We start from the raw sequence: 19,393 nt of genomic DNA, 5'->3' as shown, positions 1-19,393 counted from the left end.
CCTTGCTACACCTGAGGCTACGCAGCTCCCACAGCACTTGTCTCACCACCAATCAAGGGAAGAAGACCTACAGCAACTTACTTTAACAATGTCCAACAGAGTCTTTCCATCACAAGTGAAACATCTGCGACAATCACCCGCAGTTATACTGCAGCCACCTTTGTGCGCCAATTCCAATACACCTTCAAGAAGCAGGCAGCAAGACAGCGTGCACCCAAGTCAGCTCTTCTGAACCCAAAACAAGCTCCTCCGGCATCTAGGCCAGCATCCAGGCCGGCTCCTTCCCCGGCAACCCGGCCGGCTCCTTCCCCGGCAACCCGGCCGGCTCCTTCCCCGGCATCCAGGCCGGCTCCTTCCCCGGCAACCCGGCCGGCTCCTTCCCCGGCATCCAGGCCGGCTCCTTCCCCGGCAACCCGGCCGGCTCCTTCCCCGGCATCCAGGCCGGCTCCTTCCCCGGCAACCCGGCCGGCTCCTTCCCCGGCATCCAGGCCGGCTCCTTCCCCGGCAACCCGGCCGGCTCCTTCCCCGGCAACCCGGCCGGCTCCTTCCCCGGCAACCCGGCCGGCATCCAGGCCGGCTCCTTCCCCGGCAACCCGGCCGGCTCCTTCCCCGGCAACCCGGCCGGCTCCTTCCCCGGCAACCCGGCCGGCTCCTTTGACAACACCAGTCCAGCTACTCAGATCAATGGGCAGTGCACTGATGGGTCAGTCCTGCAGCATCCGAAGTTCTTAGAGTAGAATTGTCTTTCAATTGCAAAAAACACTTTTAACAAAAAAAAACACCTTTGGTTGGCCTCCAAGAGGCCACTGCATCCAAACGCGACATCTTACCAGAAAGGGCAGTGATGCCTCGAACATGGTATCACTGATGGTGTGGAGATTTGGGCAGCAATCTGAATAGGGAAAAAGGCAGCAATTGATGCAGGAATGGGTTGTAATTAGTAACAGAGGGCCAACAATTAGAGGGAGAATATTACTAGGAGTACAGCAGGGATCAGTACGGAGACACAGCAGCGATTAGTAGAGCAAGGGGGTGAAGGACACTGATTCACACATGGACAGAGTTGACACTGGGAAAGGAAAGGGTGCTGTTGGATGGAGGAAGGGGACCATTGATGACCATGTGGGGTTGCACAGCACGATACATCTTTGCATTAGTTATTAATGTTGCACAAGACTTTGGTAAGACCACAGATGGAGTACTATACGCAGTTTGGGTTTTATACCCAAGGAAGGAATGTGTTTACAATACAGGGAGTGCAACAAAGGATCACCAGACTGATTCTTTGCTTGGTAGGACTATTAAAAGTGCTTAGAAGAGTAGAATCACAAACAAGAGAAAGCTTGCAGATGCTGGAAATCAAAGTAATACAAACAAAGTGTTGGAGGAACTCAGCAGGCCTGACAGCACCTATGGAAAAGAGTTGACATTTCAGCTCAAGACCCTTCATCACATTGGAAATTACAAGTTTCTGACAGAGGTTGATAGGTTATTGTATGGAGGAGATGTTCCCCGGCTGCATGGGTTTCAGTGCCTTAAGTCAAGGTCTCATGATGCAGGGTAAATCATTTAGGACTGAGACAATGGAAATTTTCTTCTTTCAGAAGGTGGTGAATTCTCTGCCATGGAAAGTTTAGACATGACTGATATACCTAAAATAGGAAATGGATACATTTCTAGATATCAAGGGGTAATGGAAAGAGTCCAGTATTTTGTTATTGAGACTGAGGAACAGCCATAATCATAATGAATTGATCATTGTGTCAGTAATAAAAAAATTAAAAATATTCCTGAGAGCTTCTCTGCAGACACAGACAGAAGCAATTCTTTGTGAAACCATGATGTCTACGACAGTGGAGCTGGGAATGGCAATCCTGAATCTCCACGTTACATTAAGTATATATTTTAAACTAATCTTTTCCACGCTGTATCCAGGTGTTTAATGACACTGGGTTATGCCACATGTAAGCTGGTGTGCACACACTGACACTTGCATTTGCAAAAGGACCTTCGAGTCAATTAGGGTAGATCCATCTTTAACTCAGCTGTAATATCCTCCCCCACCACCCCTCCCCCATACACAACCACACTCTGTTTTGTTTCCATAAACAATGTGAACATTCCAAAGGGTATCAGGGCATGAACCTTTGAGAGATCAAAGTGGAAATCTAGTTGAACTCCAAAGAAATCTGAATCCATATTTTCCTGTATCTACCAAGAATTGGATCAATTGGTGGATGTTGTGTACTTGGATTTTGAGAAGGCTTTTGTCGTGATGCCGCACATGAGGCTGCTTAACAAGATAAGAGCCTGTGGTATGGCATGTAGCATGGATAGAGGGTTGGCTGATTGGCAGGAGGCAAAGGGAGGGAATAAAGGGAGCCTTTTTTGCTTGGCTGCCGTTGGTTAGTGGTATAACGCAGGGTTTAAGTTTAAAACTGCATCTTTTTACATCATATGTTAATGATTTCAATGACAGAATTTATGACTTTGTGGCCAAATTTGCAGGCAATATGAAGATCAGTGGAAAGACAGACAGAGTTGAGGAAGCAGAAAGGCAGTAGAAGGACAAACAGATTAGGAGAATGGAAAAAGAAGTGGCAGATGGAATACAATATTGATAAGTGTATGGTCATGCACTTTGGTAGAAAGAATACAAGCATAGACTATTTTCTAAATGTGGAGAAAATTAAAAAATCCTAGGTGCAAAGGGACTTGGAAGCCCTCATGCAGGATTCCATAAAAATTAACTTGCAGATTGGGTCAGAATCAGAATGAGAATCAGGTTTATTATCACCGGCATGTGACGTGAAGGTCGGTGGTGAGGAAGACAAATAAAATGTTAGCATTCATTTCAAGAGGACTGGAATCTAAAAGCAAGTACATAATGCTAGGGCGCTGATGACGCATCACTTGAAGTATTGTAAACAGTTCTGAGCCCCTTATTTAAGACATTGGAAAGAGTTCGGAGGAGGTTCACAACAATGATTCCAGGAATTAAAGGGTTAATGTATGAGCAGCGGTTGATAATTGTAAGCCTGAACTCACTGGAATTTAAAAGAATGAGGAGGGGTTCTCACTGAAACCTATTAAGTGTTGAAATGCCTTGATAGTGTGGATGTGGGGAAGATGTGTCCTATGGTGGGGGAGTCTTGGACCAGAGGGAACAGGCTCAGAATAGAAGGATGATGATTTAGAACGGAGATGAAGCGGAATTTCTTTAGCCAGAGGGTGGTAAATCTGCAGGATTCATTGTCACAGGCACGGTGGAGACCAGATCATTGGGCGTATTTAAGGCAGAGGTTGATACGTTCTTGATTAGTCAGGAGGTGAAAGGTTATGGAGAGAAATCAGGAGAAAGGTGATGAGAGGGAAAAAATAGATCAGCCTTGATGAAATGATGGAGCAGACTCGATAAGCCAAATGGCCTAATTCTGCTCCTATGTCTTAAGATCTTATGAGTTAAAAGTACAGTTTGCCAGATCTTTCATAGTGAAAGGAAAACAGAGCTTTAATATGTCAAAAAACAAGAAGCCTTTTGAAATGGGTGAAGCCTGTATAGATCACATGTGCTTCATTAACACAAAAATAAAGTGGGAGAGGTATTTCTCTAATGGATAAGTAGAAAGAAGGAAAGCCGGTTAAACATCTAGGTCAGCGGTGACAAGCTCAGAAGCGGCTTATATATACCGAAGCAAACGTTGAAAAGAAACTCAAACAGATTATTAAATCTAGAAATACAGTAAATCAGTGGAAAGAGCAACAAAGTTCATGTTTCTGGTCAATGATCTTTCATGATATGAATCATGAACTCTTTTTCTCTTTCCAGAGTTTGCCTGATGAGCTAAGTGTTCCAACCCTTCCATTTTTATTTTAAATTTCCAGCATTTGCAGTATTTTATTTCTGAAATATTAAGTCTAATTCCAATAGTAGTATAAGCAAAAATGTTAGTAAAATCTACTAATGTAAAAGGTACTTGCTATAATGTCTGACAAAATTTATGATTTGTAACTATTTGAAGAAATGCTAGATCAAATGATATTAGGATTATAGGCTTGATAATCTATTCATTGAGAAAGAAATAAAGTACAATTGCTGGAAATCTCTAACAGAAAATACTAGAAATACTTAGCAGATCAGGCAGTTGCTCTGCAAAGAGAACATTTCAAATCAATGACAGTTCACAATTGAAAACTACCCTCTTCTATAGCTAATACTGGCTCTGTTTGAACTTGCCCGGCAAAAATGTTTGTGCTGAGCAGTTTTTTGTTAGATACTGCACCTTGAAACTATGTCAGCTTCAGCTTGCTCCTCTTGGTACAGGAAACTGTGCATTTTCTCTTTGTAATTTGCACGGGTTATTGGAGTTTTGGACATGTCTTTGGTGTTGTATTCCAATGCTATGGATGGTGACTTGTATGTCTGCAACACATCATGCTCTTGTTCATTTCTTTCCATGCAAGGTATTATCCTTCTATTTCCACTGTTCCATCTCTCCAGGCTGACAAATTGGAAATCACTGGATGGATTATTGGATATTTGAGAAACATCTTCTGTACCAATATGAATCTTTCTGACAAGAAGAGGTCGGTTTCCAAAATCAAAAACAACCCATTGTTCATAAATTCCTATGTTCACAGCTTCAAATGAGACTACTACACTGTACAGAGTTCTGGATGACTGGAATTTTTTGCCTTCAGCACTAAGGCAATTTTTTGGTAAACCTTCTCCTTCCAGTGAAAATGTTGCACCAGGTTCTCTCTTCAGCAGAGCAACATTCAACAGTGCTTTCTGGAAAGGTAACAAAATCACTTTAGTATTATTCACATTCCATTCACATTTGAGAAACTTATATTTTAAAGGATCTTATTACTCTGAATAAATTCAGGATATCCGCTCAAGCTCCAATTTTGAGGTCAATAGTTCAATGTTGTTTTGCTAACTGAGCCGATTTGGAGAATGCAGTATTGCAATAATAATTGCTTAGGATGGGAAAATATGTACAAACATTTTAAGTCAGGTTGAATGTTTTCCCATTCATGTAGATGGATCAGATAAGGAGAGTTAATTTTTATAAATAACAAATGTTTTCAGCATGTTTTCAAAGGTTACTCTATTTTTTTATTATCTTAAAAGGTTTTAATAGTTAGTAAGTGTTTTAGATTTTGGTATTCAGAAACTACCATTTTTTTAAGTACCTGCCAGCTTTGCCAAGCACAGTTTTAATAGGTTATTAATTTGCTTTGGCTTTTTTTTAATATAAATGGCATTTTCTAATCCCTCCTCCCTTTATATACTCAGAACAAGAATGGATTATTAAGGCATCCGTTAGTCTTCCAAGACTATAGATCTGCATCTGGAAAGTCTTCACTCTCCAGGGCAAAGGCCTGGGCAAGGTTGTATGGAAGACCAGCAGTTGCCCATGCTGCAAGTCTCCCCTCTCCATGACACCAATGTTGTCCAAGGGAAGGGCATTAGGACCCATACAGCTTGGCACCGGTGTCGTCACAGAGCAATGTGTGATTAAGTGCCTTGCTCAAGGACACAACACGCTGCCTCGGCTGGGGCTCGAACTCACGACCTTCAGGTCGCTAGTCCAATGCCTTAACCACTTGGCCACGTGCCCACACAAGAATGGATAAATTCCAGATAATTTAAAACATTTCAAGCTTAAGTTTTAAATAAACTAATTTTTAAAATAGTAGCATCCTTACAAATGAAACAAAAGCACCAACTTTATGTCGGAAGGAACAGCAAAAAAGCAACTTTTGATGTATCTTCCAATTAAAAGCAAGGACAGTGTGTCATCCTTAAAATCATACGAGATCCCAAGGTGATTCACAGCAACATTATCACACAAGAGCATTAATAAAAAGCTTGAGATGACGGAAACTTAAAATTTAAAAAAAAGCAGAAAATGCTGGAAATATGCAATAGGCCATACTGCATCTATTGGAAGAGAGACAGAGCTAACACTTCAGGTTGAAGATCCCTCATTAGACCAAGTTCAGTCCTGATGAATGACCTTTGTCCTGAAACACTAGCTTTATTCCTCTTCTTGCAACTGCAATCTGACCTGCAGCATACTTCTGGAATTTTTTGTTTTTATTAGAATAGAATAATAAAAACAGGATCTGAGCTGCAAAAGGAAATAGCCAGGTAAATGCCCAAAAAAGGAATCCTAGAAAGTAAAAATAGAGGCCAAAATGCAAAATTTTTAGAATGAGAATTCCCACAAAAATGTCCATTTGTGGCTCAGTTCACAATAACAAACACCGAAGGTGTTCTTTGGTAGATTGAAAGCAATACACATAGAAATATTGGGATCGAGGTTCTGCTCAGTTCAACTGTTTTTTTCTAAATTCAATTTGCCCAAAAAATGACATATGCTACTGTATGCGGAGTTTAAAGAGCAAACTGCATTCAGAAAAGACCTACAATCTGTTTAAACTATTGCAGAAAAGTCATGCCTATAAAACTACCACACACCAAAAGTGAATTATTTGATCTCATTTAGAGGCTAACAAGAAGGCTCAAAAACTATTTTGTTTCTTTGAGCTAGGAGAACAACATGCACATTTTAAGAAGTTTTGAAAGTAATTTTTCTTTAAATTTACAAAGAAACTGGCCAAAGTACCCTTACACAATGAACAAATAGTTCTGTATATATGTTTGAAAGTCATATTTCAATCATTTCAAATTACTAACATGTGGCAGAATATTTTGAATTAAGTCCATTTTAAGTAGCTTTAATAAACAGATTGTCAGACTTAACTATACTAAGGATTTTTTTAAATAACATTTTAAAATACTGGCCATTTATGCACATTTACAGCAAACCATTTGTCAAAATGTAAATTAGTTCACGCAGACTCCCGGGGAATAAGTCACTCCTTGAACTTGCCAAATGTTGGCTGAAGGCCAAATATACTAAAAATGAGAATTAAGTCTTTAGAGTCATTAGGTCTTCAGCCTAACACATCCGTAACTGACATGTTGCCCAGTGAGCTTGTCCCATATGCCTGCATTTGGCCTACAGACTTCTGAACCTCTCTTATCCATGTATTTACCTAATAGGCTTTTTAATGCTGCTAAAATGCCTGCCTCAAACATTATTTCTGGCAGCTCATTCCACATACACAACATCCTTTGCATGAGGAAACCACCCCTGATAATTCTTTTAAATCTCTCACCTCTTACACCCATGCCCTCTTTGCCTTTTTGTTTTTAGCATCCTCTGCCTGGAAAAAGGACTATGTACTTGCACCCTATATATGTCCCTCATAATTTTATATACCTCTGTCATGTCACCCCTCAATCTCCTGCTCCAAGAACTAAAGTCCTAATCTATGCACCATGCAACCATCACCACCCCCACCAACCCACGCCCCCCCATCCCCTGCCCCCGCACCCAACTAACAACTCCAACTCCAAAATTTGTTCTGCCCCAGTTCAGGATCTTAAACTGTAAAATGTCTGTAGCCTTCTCCAAAACTATTTTAAAACAAATAGAATTATGGTCACTGGATGCAAAGTGCTCACTGACAGACACGTTCCCCACTTGCCCTACCTCATACCCCAGGAAAAGACACAGTGTTGCGCCCTTTCTAGTACTTTCCTCTACATATTGATCAAAGAACTCCTTTGGACACATTTTCACAAATTCCACTCTGTCCAAGCCTTTCATACTATTGTCCAGTCAATATTAGGCAAGTTAAAACCTCCTACTAATAATACTCTTATGTTTATAACTAGGGGCAATCTCGCTACACAATTGCCCTTCCGATTCTCACTAGTGGTTGGGGAGGCTGCTATAAAGGTTGGGAACCCCTGCTCTAGAGTCCATTGTCATAACCTCTTTCATCAAGAAGGCAGGTCCTCACCTCTTAACTCATCTCTGTCACGCCTGTGGTGTCTGTGTCCTGGAATACTGAGCTGCCAGTCCTGCCCTTCCCTCAGCCATGTTCTGCTATGGCTATGATATCCCAGTCCCTAGAACCAATCCATGTTCCTGAGTTAATCCACTTTATCTGCCAAGCCAGTGCATTGAAAACAAATACAATCTAAACCAATGCACTTTCCTCTCCTTCTACTCTGGTCCCATCAATCCCGATGACTAAACTTGTTCTTATTGACTACTGTATTTTTCCCTTCTCATCCGCCACCCCAGCCCTGCCTCCTATAGAGCACTGGTAAATCTCCCAGCCAGGATATTGGTCCCTCTCCAGGTGCAACCCATCTCCCGAGTACAGGTCAGAACTACCCTAAGAAGAGATCTTAATGGTCTAAGAAATTGAATCCCTGCCCCCTGCACCAGCAGCTCAGCCACACGTTTATCTGAGTTACTTTTCTATTTCTACCCTCAGTAGCACGTGGCACTGGGAGCCATCCAGTTTACTACCTTGAGGTCCTGCCTTCTAGGCTCTCTCCGGACTGCCTATATTCATTATGCAAGACCTCATCCCTCTTTCTACCTACGTTGTAACCATTATGCACCACAACCTTTTGCTGATCACCCTTCCCCCAAGAACGTTTTGCAACCAATCCGAAACAATCCTGACCCTGGGGGGGGGGTCAAAGTAAGCCGCAGAGAGTTGTAAAATTAGTCAACTCCATCATATGCACTAGTCTCCGTAGTATCCTGAACATCTGCAAGGAGAGGTTCGTCAAAAAGGCGGTGTCCATCATCAAGAACCCCCATCACCTACGACTTGCCCCTTTCACATTACTACCATCAGGAAGGTACACACTCAATGATTCAGGACCGACCTCCTCCCCTCTGCCACTCATTTTCTGAATGGACATTGAACACCACCTCACCTTTTTTTTTTGCACTAATTATTTAATTTAACATATACATATATAAATAAAAAACCACTATATTCATAGAATTACATCATTCTATTACACCCTAAGCTGACAAGATTGGGTGCAAGATTCACTTGTCACTTTAGGGTATAATAAAATGACGTAATTCCACAAAGACTGGCTCTAAGCTCAGTGAGTAAGGGAGAAGTCAGTTCAGTTCTCCTGAATGTCTCTATCAGTCATGCTATAAATATCATATACTATAAACGTCAGGCATTATCTCAAGGCCTCACCCTCATTAACAAAGCAAATGACACTGTTAGCATTAGTGAAAGTCCAAAGAACATTATGACCAGGAAAGCCTTTTAACAAGAATTTGCAGTTAAGTCTCTGCTAGTTTTATCAAGACATGCTGCAATCACAAAGGTCCAGCAACCTGGGTTCAATCCTATCTTCCCATGCTACTTGAGTCTGCACACTCTCTCTTCGACAGCTGAACTTCCATCATATGCTCTGGTTTCCTCCCACGTCTCTGAGACATGCCATAAGTAGGTTAATTGACCACAATAAAATACCTCTCATGTGAGTGGGTGGCAGCAGAATTAGTCTGAGTCAACAGGCATGAGAAAAAGGATAGGTTATAGAGAAATGAATGAGGGGAAAGGGATCAATCAGATTGCTCTCAGAGCTACCACTGACTGGACGGGCCAAATGGACTTCTTGTGTCAACATATGAAAGTTTTAGTTGCAGCAGTCAAAAGACACCAACGCTTCAAGCCCTCAGAGTTAATTCAAAGAATAAAATTCATATGTGATGAATACTGAAGATGCTTTGTTCTGAAATGTGTGTCTATATTAACGTCTACACTTACTGCTGTGAGCAGGTCACCATCATTACATGTGGTACACCTCATAACAGGTCCTTCTAAGAATCATTCAGTTGCTGCTTAATATGTTCTTGTTTCAGAAGCAAATCAAATACTTTACTTCAATACATGTTCTCCTAAATCACATGCACTGCCCAAGTGTCTCCATATATCAGTTAAGTCAAGTCAGCTATTGATATGTGCATCTTCAGCTAACTTCCATCATATCTTCACTCACATTCAGTGATTATCTCATCAACACAATCATATCCTCCTCAACTTGCTTGCAGATATTTTGATTTTCTCATCCATCCTGTACTTCAAGCCTTTACCCCATCCCTTTCCGCCATGACTCTCTCTTTATCATGCCCACAACTACCGATCGCCACCATTCCTACTCCCACCTACAACTTCATCCATCATCACAAACATCTCCAATTGCTGGAAAATGCCTAGAAAAAGGCATTTTTGAATGATTGTGTGTGGTCAGCTTATAGGACAGCACAATATACTGTATCTGTTCTCTGACCCTCAAATCTCTGCCTTATGCTATCACCAGCTCCTTGTACACTGAAAATGTACAATGTCACACTTCCAGCCCTATATTGTTTCTGAACAGAAATTTATAATGTGGTAACTGACACGCCTTTCAGAAAACAGCCCTGAGGTTGACATTTTTCTTAACTTTTCCGCGGTCTCCATACTATCTGTCAGTTACTTGTCAGCTTATAAGATGAAGCCCGAAAAAAGTCTTATAAAAATGTAGTTTGATGCTACTTTCATTATATTAGACCATGCATTTATTAGGTTTGCTATTACCTAACTGAACAAATAGAGAAATGTCATAATTTCATGCATTAGAGACATTAAGTCTTTTAACATTTAACAGTACTTCAGAACTCTTTATATACTATTAACTCCTGGCATTACCTCACCACACATCCCAAACATTCATCCATATTTACAATATATGTAGTGGTGAAAATCTGAGAATGATCATGATTGAGAAAAATTCTTACCAAGGAAACACAGAGGGGGAGTGTAAGAAGGGATATTATTGATGCATATACACCTATGAAGGATACAGATAGAACATACTGCAGGAAATTTTCTCCTATCAGAGACAAATAAAACTGTAGTTCACAGTTTTAGAGATTTAGGGTGGGGGATTGGGGGTGGAGAAATTGAGATATTCTTCACCTGGAGAGTAGTAAGTAACTGCAATGCACTGCTTGAAAGAGTGCTTGAAGCTGAGTCACTGGCAGCATTTAAGTCTCTAAAGAGCACTTGAATTGCCCAGCCATAAAAGCCTATAGACCAAGTGCTAGGTGACAGGATTATTACAAAAGAGTGCCCACTGATTGGCAAGGATGAGTTGGGCCAAATGGTATGTTTCCATGCTATACGATTCTATGACTTATGTATATTCTACAAGTAAGATTATTCAGTCAGTTCTTCTAGCTGAACATAGCCTCATCTGTAACTTACAAAATGGGTCCAGCCTTCTTTTGGGGATGCAGAAATTTTTGGAGCATCCTCCTCATGATGCTGCTTAATTGCCCACTACTGACAATTAGATTAGTGTTAAGACTCCAGAGCTTTGAATTGACTTATGCTATTTTTTGCTGTTTAGATTTCTTGTTTTCACTTTCTGTATAGCACAATCAAAAAAGAAAAGCTAATATCTACCTGAGATTGTATCTGGAAGTTCCACTTGAGTTTATTTTTTTTATTGTAATGATGTACTCTTAAGTCACAATCACATGATATGTTTATTCCGTTAACTTCTGTCGACATCTGTAAATCAATATATAAAGCATTTACAGTAATAATGACCAAATTCTAAATAAATATCAACAAAACTGGACAGTGCTGGTGAAAAATTAAAATAACTATTGATGAATAAAAACCTTACAATCAGTACTTCATTCCTACAGTTCCTGTATTCTTCAAGAAAATTGTCCCGAAAGGAAATAAGCCCTTGAATTTTTGCTGTTTTCTTCCGATTCTGTCCAACCTCTGTTCGCATTAGCCATTCTTCAAGTTCTTCATGGGAGTGGGCATGAATGCAGTTCTCACCAAATTCACAAATGTCTACCCTTTAAAATAAATCATTTTAAAAAATGCTTCATAAGTCCAGCAATGGCACAGTAAGCAAGAAATTATCCTGGTGTTAAAGGTCTTGTATTTCAGGAACATCAGTCCTAGTTTCGTGCGAGTTATCTTTGCAAAGCTAGCTATCAGCTCAATGGCTCCTTAGTTTATTTCCCCCTATTAATACAGACTGGTCTACTGGCTCATCTCACAACTCTGCTATTAGTAGCACATAGCACAGATAAAGAAATACTATCACCTCCACAACTAACCCCATTAACACCCTTTAATAGTTCCTCCTTTTATCTCTTCCATCCCTGACACAATTCTATCTGAAGTAAAATTACCTTTATTATCTCACTTTCCCAGCTGTCAAAGGATCTCCAAATTGAAATGTCAACTCTACTTGTCTTCCCACAGATGCTACACAACCAACCTTGTGTTAACAGAATTTTCTAATAATTTATATATTTCTGATTTCAACCTTTTGCATTTATTTTTAATTTTATTTCTAGTTCATTAGCTATTGCTTTTTCAGCTGCCTACTAGTTAAACATCCTGATGATGCAATACTCCAGTACAATTTAGGTGCAAAGCCTTTAAGTCATCAGATTGATATGTTTAGAATAAGTGAGTTCCCATTCAGTCACATAAGGAAAAAAATTAAAATCCTCATGGCTGGTATTGGAAATGGGCAGGAAAGAAAAGTTAGTGTGGAGGCTAATACGCTATCATACTGAAATATGAGCAAGGTATAAGAAGATAGAGAGCAAAATCCTGTACCTCTTTCTCAAGTTCTCATGCTGTTAAAGCCTGACAATGAGTTTATTCTGATTTTATGCGTTGTTAAATTTATACCTTAATGAGTTTATACCTTATTAATACTGATTAGGGATTTTTAAATGAATGGAGAGAAATACCAAAATTACTCTGTCAGCATCTGCCTTAAATGGCAATTGTTTATAAGTGCTCAGAAGTTGCTCAGTGCTCAGAAGTCCCATGGAAATTCATCTGTCCACCTTAAGACAGGCAAGGCCAATAGCATAGACATGACATATTTTAGCAGCACAGTACTAGCGTTATATTCAGTACCTCACTAGTTTTCCTCTTTTTTACGCTACTTATAGCTTTTTTAATTATTATGTATTGTAATGCACGTTTGTACTATATTTCACAACAACAAATTTCACAACATATGCTTATGATATTAAACCTGATTCATGAAACAGTTTAGTACTATCTCAGTACATGAACATTTTAATTTATTGCTACACAATTTTTCTTGTACTGAGATGGTAATGCAAGCTGGCACGGTAGCATAGTGGTTAGCACAATGCTTTGGAATACCAGCAATCCGGGTTCAATTCCTGCCAATGCCTGTAAGGAGTTTGTACATTCTCCCCATGACAACGTGGATTTCTTCCGGGTGCTCTGGTTTCCTCCTACTTTCAAAAAGACATAGCAGTTGGTAGGTTAACTGGTCATTGTAAACTGTCCCGTGATTAGGCCAGGATTAAAGTGGGAGATTGTTGGGTGGTGCAGTTCGAAGAGCCGAAAGGGCCTACTCTGTGCTGTATGTCAATAAATAAACAAACAAATAAACAAATGGATAAATAAATAAAACCACATATTACTTCACAGTATGCCATTACATCTAAATATAACTAGATTTCACAAGGTTACTGGGAGCAGAAGTAATGTTGGAAAATTCATTACCCACCACTGCAGCTGTGAATTCAGAGAATTTGAATTGTATACCTTGGCTCATTCCCCTTGTACCCAGGTTCACTGGAGCAGAAGTTAGCAGTGCCCTAACTCACCTTCTGGTTCACCCTAACTACAGGCTAGTAAGCCTTGTGGCAATGGTCAGGAAATCACTGCAGAAAATGTTAAGGTCAAAACAGGGACTGATTATGGAGAAGGGAAATCCTAACTCATTAATTTGATTGTTTTTGAGGATATTATCACGGAGATTGAAAAAGACAGGGCAGTAAATGTTGTATATGTGAACTCTGATAAGGCATTTAATAAGGCTCTACATGGTAGGGTGGTCAAAAAGGTTAAGGCACATGAGATCCATGGTGAGTGGACTAATTAGATCTTGGCTTAACGCTAGGAGACAGAGGCCAGTGGTGTACCACAGGGACTGGTGTTGGGATCTTTGTTTGTTGTGATATATATTTAAGAATTGTATGTGCATGAAGGAGGAATAACTCGTAAGAATGTGCATGACACAAACCTTGGTGTTATGTGTAGATAGCAAGGATGAGTGTCTAAGGATACAACAAGATACAGATCAGTTAGAAAGTTGGCAGAGTGTTGGTAGGTGGAACTTAATTCCACCAACTGTGCATTTTGGGAAGTCAGACAGGGGCAGCATATATACAGTAACTGGTAGGGGATTAAGAAATGTTGATGTGGTTCTGGTGATGTCATTGTTCAGAATGGCAGCTTAAAGCAATAGCTCCTCTGGAAAAACGCATATTTTGCCCCGTTAATCCATCAAATATAAGATCTTTCGAAAATATCTGAATTGGTAAGGGGGGCAAGAATGGGGAGAAAGAATGGAGATAAAAAAGCATCACTGCGGAGCCTATGGAAGAGAGAGGTACAGCGCGCGGCTCTCCTACACGTGCGCGTGGTGGCGAGGCTGACGCTGGGCCTCGTGCAGGCGAAGCGGCAAATATGATAAGGATTTTGGAAGAGATAAGGGAAGTCCAAAATGATATAAAACAGCAACTCAGTGATATAAAGTCAGAGCTCGCCAATGTCAATCAGAAAATAGCAGTGGCAGAGACTCGAATTGAGAAGGTGGAAGACTGCGTGCAAAACGTGGAACAGATAATAAGTAAGACGATAAAAATATTAAATCAACAGGAAAGTAGATTGCTTGACCAGGAGGGAAGATCGCAACGGAAAAATATCAGGATTTATAATGTTCCCGAAGGAGCGGAGGGATTGTCGATGATAAGACTTTGTAGAAAAGCTGCTGCGGGAAGCGCTGGAGGTTCCCCTGACTACAGCGATTGAAACTGAGAGGATGCATTGTTCGCTCGTCCCGCCGCCTCCCGGAGACAGAGAAAGTAAACCGTGCTCAATAGTACTTAGATTCCTCCGATTCAAGAGCAAGGCAGAGATTCTACGAAGGGCCTGGGGTAAGAAGAGGGTGTTTTGGAACGGGAAGTTAATATACTTCGATCATGATTACCCCCCGGTGGTCCTACAGAAACTGAAGGAATATTCTGAAGCGAAATAAATATTAAAGCAAGAAAAGATTAAATTCCAAACCCTGTACCCTGCTAAACTGAGGGTATTTTACCAAGAAGGGATAAGACTATACCAGACGGTGGAAGAGGCGACTACAGACATGAAGAACAGAGGACTGCCCACTAGCGTGGTCAAACCAAGGGAAAGTCTGGCTGAGCAGATATCCCGATCTGCTTGGGAAATAGTAAGAGAACCTAGAAAGCTGGGGACGGGAGCAGGACGACAGAAGGATATTAGGAAGAGACTGTGAGTTCTCCAAGGGCAGCCCTCATCTCCTCCAGAAGAGCCATAAGGTTCGGCTAACTTTAAAAGCGCTGATAAACTAAATGGAAGCAAAAATAGACGGTGATATACCTATCTCGAGAAATACGTACTATAATGTGGATTTTATATTACTCAATTTTTTAAAATTCATTTATTCATTACTTTTCCCCACCTAAATGGAATGTATATACGGGAGGAATACACAGGGAAGTAATTTCTGTGTAATGGACATAGTTTTTTTTACTTACTTTTATAGGTACTGCAACGGGGGCCCTCAACTCAGAGGTAGAAGGGGCTATCCCCCACGGCTAGACTTTTCTCCTAGCTCAACCCACGGTCATCTAGAGACCCCAGCCTTGGAATCACACCTTTGTTACTTTCTTTATTATTCGCGTTTCTTGGCTCTTATTTGTTCAGGGAGTAGATCGATTAGGTTATATTCTGCAAATTTCAATGATATACTAACAGATAAATACACATGGCTTTTAGCCATGTAAAATTCATGGCTAAAATTCAAAGTAAAATTCATTTCTTTTAATGTCAATGGGCTGTTGAATCCAGTCAAGCGCAGTAAAATTCTACCAAAAATGAAAAAAGAACAAACCCATGTAGTATATTTACAGGAAACTCACTTAAGTGATAATGACAGACATCCCGCCTCTCCCGGAAGTTCCGGGAGTCTCCCGCAAATTGATGGTGCTACCTCCCTGAAATGAGTTTTTGCAGGGTGGGATATCTGTAATGAGCATGGAAAATTAAAGAGAATGGGCTTCACTAATTTGTTTTCCTCCTCATATAAATCAGGACATAGAAGAGGAGTTGCTATTCTCAACTCAAGCAAGCTAAATTTTGAAAAAGTTTTCGAAATGGGAGATAAGGAGGGCAGATATATTCTAGTAAGGGGGAATATAGATGGAAATCCGGTTACTTTATTGAATATATACGCACCCCCAGGAAATTACTAATATTATGGTAACGGAAACAGAAGGTCTCTTGATATGTGGGGGACACTTATATTTACAATCACAACCAAAGTTAGACTCTTCCAATAGAAAAACTTACGAAACAAAGTCCTTACATAACAAAGTTAACACTCTTTTTGAGGATGTTGCTCTAATTGATATATGGAGGGACCTTTCCCCGACAGAAGGGATTACACTCATTATTCTGCCCCCCTCCTTCCTTATATACAAGAATAGACTATTTCATAATATTTGGATAAGATAGAGACGAAATAATCACCTGTGGAACTGGGACAATCGATGTAAGTGACCATGTACCTATATATTTATCTGTTGATTTTGACCTACAACCAAAGAATACTATTTGGAAACTAAATTCAAGTCTACTCAATGATCCCTATTTTAAGGAACAAATTAAAAAAGAAATTGGTCTTTACTTAGAATTCAATGAAGGCTGTCTTAAGTGGGAAAATTATAGCGATATCTTCATATAAGGAATAAAACATTAGAGGAATTACAAAATAAGCTGAAGGAGCTAGAAAAAAAACACAAATTGAGTTTGGCACAGGATACACTAGAGGAAATTTTAAAAATTAGGAATGAAATTAATAATTTGGCTACACAAGAAATTAGAAAAAATGTAATGTTTCTGAAACAGAGACACTATGAAAGTGGATCTAAATCTATGAAAATACTGGCATGGAAATTGAAAAAAAAGCAGAAGATACAATTCATAGAATAAGGGATCCAAGAACAAAAGTGATACAAAATAAGCTAAGTGAAATTCAAGAAGTTTTTGAAATATTTTACAAAACTCTATATTCCAAAGTTCCAGGGGAAGCATAACCCAAATTGACACCTTCCTGAATTCCTTAGAGTTACCCACTTTAAGCAAAGAACAAAATAGAACAATGACTGCTGACATAACTGAAGCTGAACTAAAAACTGCAATTAGTAGGCTTAAATTAAGCAAGTCACCAGGATCAGATGAATATACGGCAGAGTGGTATAAAGAGTTTAGAAGTGAGTTAATTCCTATTTTACTCCCCACACTGAACTGGGCCCTAAGAAAAGCGCAAATGCCACCCAGCCAGAAGGAGGCGATAACCTCAGCTATACCGAAAGAAGGCAAGGATAAAATGGAATGTGGGTCACTTAGACCAATATCTGTTCTTAATTTGGATTATAGAATATTTACCTCCATCATGGCCAAACAATTAGAAGAGTTTCTACTCACACTGATACATAATGATCAGACAGGTTTTATACAACAATGCCAAACACAGGACAATATACGAAGGACATTTCACATTACGGATCATATTTTAAAAAATGAAATTGAAGCAATAGTGATAAGCGTGGACGCTGAAAAGGCATTTGATTTGGTTAACTGGAATTTTCTTTACAGAGTTTTACATTGATTTGGTCTACATGACACAATTACTAAATATATAGAGGCATTATACATCAATCCTACTGCCAGGATTAAAATCAACAGATATTTATCTAATAGTTTTACCCTAGAAAGGGGCACGAGACAGGGTTGTGCGTGGTCATCGCTACTCTTCGCATTATATCTGGAACCATTAGCTCAATACATCGGACAAAATGGAGATATCAGGGGAATTACTATTAAAGGGACAGAGCATAAATTGGCCTGTTATGCGGATGACATTTTGAACTATCTAGGGCAACCAACATACTCTTTACCTAAATTGATGCAATCCTTTGAACAATATGGCCAACCCAACTACTTTCATATAACTATAGCCCATCAAGAGAAATTGAAAGTAGATATCCTTGGGCTTGGCAAACAGAGTCTGTCAAATATTTGGCCATCATTATGCCAAAAGATTTGGCAAAATCATCAGAATGCAATTATCAGCCCTATATATAAAAAAAATTAAGGAAGATATAACAAGATGGAACCTAACTCCTTTTCTTGGTCTCAGTTCAAGAATTGAATCTATTAAAATGAATATACTACCCAGACTACTATATCCCTTTCAGACCCTACCAATAGAGATTAACCAAAATCAATTCAATGAATGGAAGAAGATGCTATCAAGACATATATGGCAAGGTAAAAGGCCTAGGGTTCATCTCAAAACTTTTCATTTAGCCAAGGAAAAGGGCGGATGGGGCCTACCTTCTCTTAGAGATTATTTTGCAGCACATTTGAGAGCCATGATATGCTAGTGCAACCCATCTATGATACACAATGGAAAAACATTGAGGAGAGGATACTTTCCATCCCCATACGGGCAATTTTGATGGATAGCAACCTACAAAGTTATATAAATAAAACAGTTATCTGCAATATGTGTGGGCATGTGGCCAAGTCGTTAAGGCATTGGACTAGCGACCTGAAGGTCGTGAGTTCTAGCCCCAGCCAAGGGAATGTGTTGTGTCCTTGAGCAAGGCACTTAATCACACATTGCTCTGCGACGACGCTGGTGCCAAGCTGTATGGGTCCTAATGCCCTTCCCTTGGACAACATTGGTGTCGTGGAGAAGGGAGACTTGCAACATGGGCAACTGCTGGTCTTCCATACAACCTTGCCCAGGACTGCGCCCTGGAGAGTGAAGACTTTCCAGGCACAGATCCATGGTCTCGCAAGACTAACGGATGCCTTTACTTTATTTGCAATATAATGAAAGGAGGAACACTGTTCAGTTTTGAAATGCTCAAAGAGAAACACTTATTAGAAAAACAAGACTTTTACCGGTATTTACAGATGCGACAGTATGTTAACAGGACGGTTAAAAATGTAACCAAGGCAAGTACATGTCTGATAGAGCTATTTAGAAAAGCATATAATTCAGACAACAGTAGCAGAATAACTTCAAGCGTGTATAAGGGTTTGTAAAATCTTAAAACACATTCAACTTCATACATTAAAACAAAATGGGAGAAGGAAGGAGGGATAATAATATCTGAGGAAGACTGGACAATAATATGGAGGTTTCAATGGAAGTGTACCAGTTCACAGAAATGGTGGGAGTTCGGGTGGAAAAACTTGATGTTTTATTACACCCTCTCAGAAATCCCATTATGAGAGTAACCCCCCTGTTTGCTGAGAGAAATTGTGGAAATCAAAATGCAAACCATTATCATATTTTCTGGGAATG

At 40.0% G+C, this 19,393-nt stretch overlaps 1 protein-coding gene across 2 annotated transcripts in view; it reads right to left on the bottom strand.

Annotated features, from left to right (window-relative positions):
- helz2a (helicase with zinc finger 2a) overlaps positions 1–19,393 on the bottom strand; it is a 133,672-nt gene that overhangs the window by 79,457 nt on the left and 34,822 nt on the right. For both annotated transcript variants that reach the window (XM_063041441.1, XM_063041440.1), the window contains 3 exons: positions 11,591–11,774; positions 11,365–11,472; positions 4,284–4,792 (listed from right to left, as the gene is read on the bottom strand). In XM_063041441.1, coding sequence (XP_062897511.1) covers positions 4,284–4,792; positions 11,365–11,472; positions 11,591–11,774 — 801 coding nt within the window. The remainder of the gene's footprint in view (positions 1–4,283; positions 4,793–11,364; positions 11,473–11,590; positions 11,775–19,393) is intronic.

The sequence above is a fragment of the Mobula hypostoma genome, chromosome 2 (genome assembly GCF_963921235.1).
Source record: "Mobula hypostoma chromosome 2, sMobHyp1.1, whole genome shotgun sequence".
Taxonomy (NCBI): Eukaryota; Metazoa; Chordata; class Chondrichthyes; order Myliobatiformes; family Myliobatidae; genus Mobula; species Mobula hypostoma.
The sequence above is the reverse complement of the archived record's forward strand: the minus strand, read 5'-3'. Positions and strand labels throughout refer to the sequence as shown.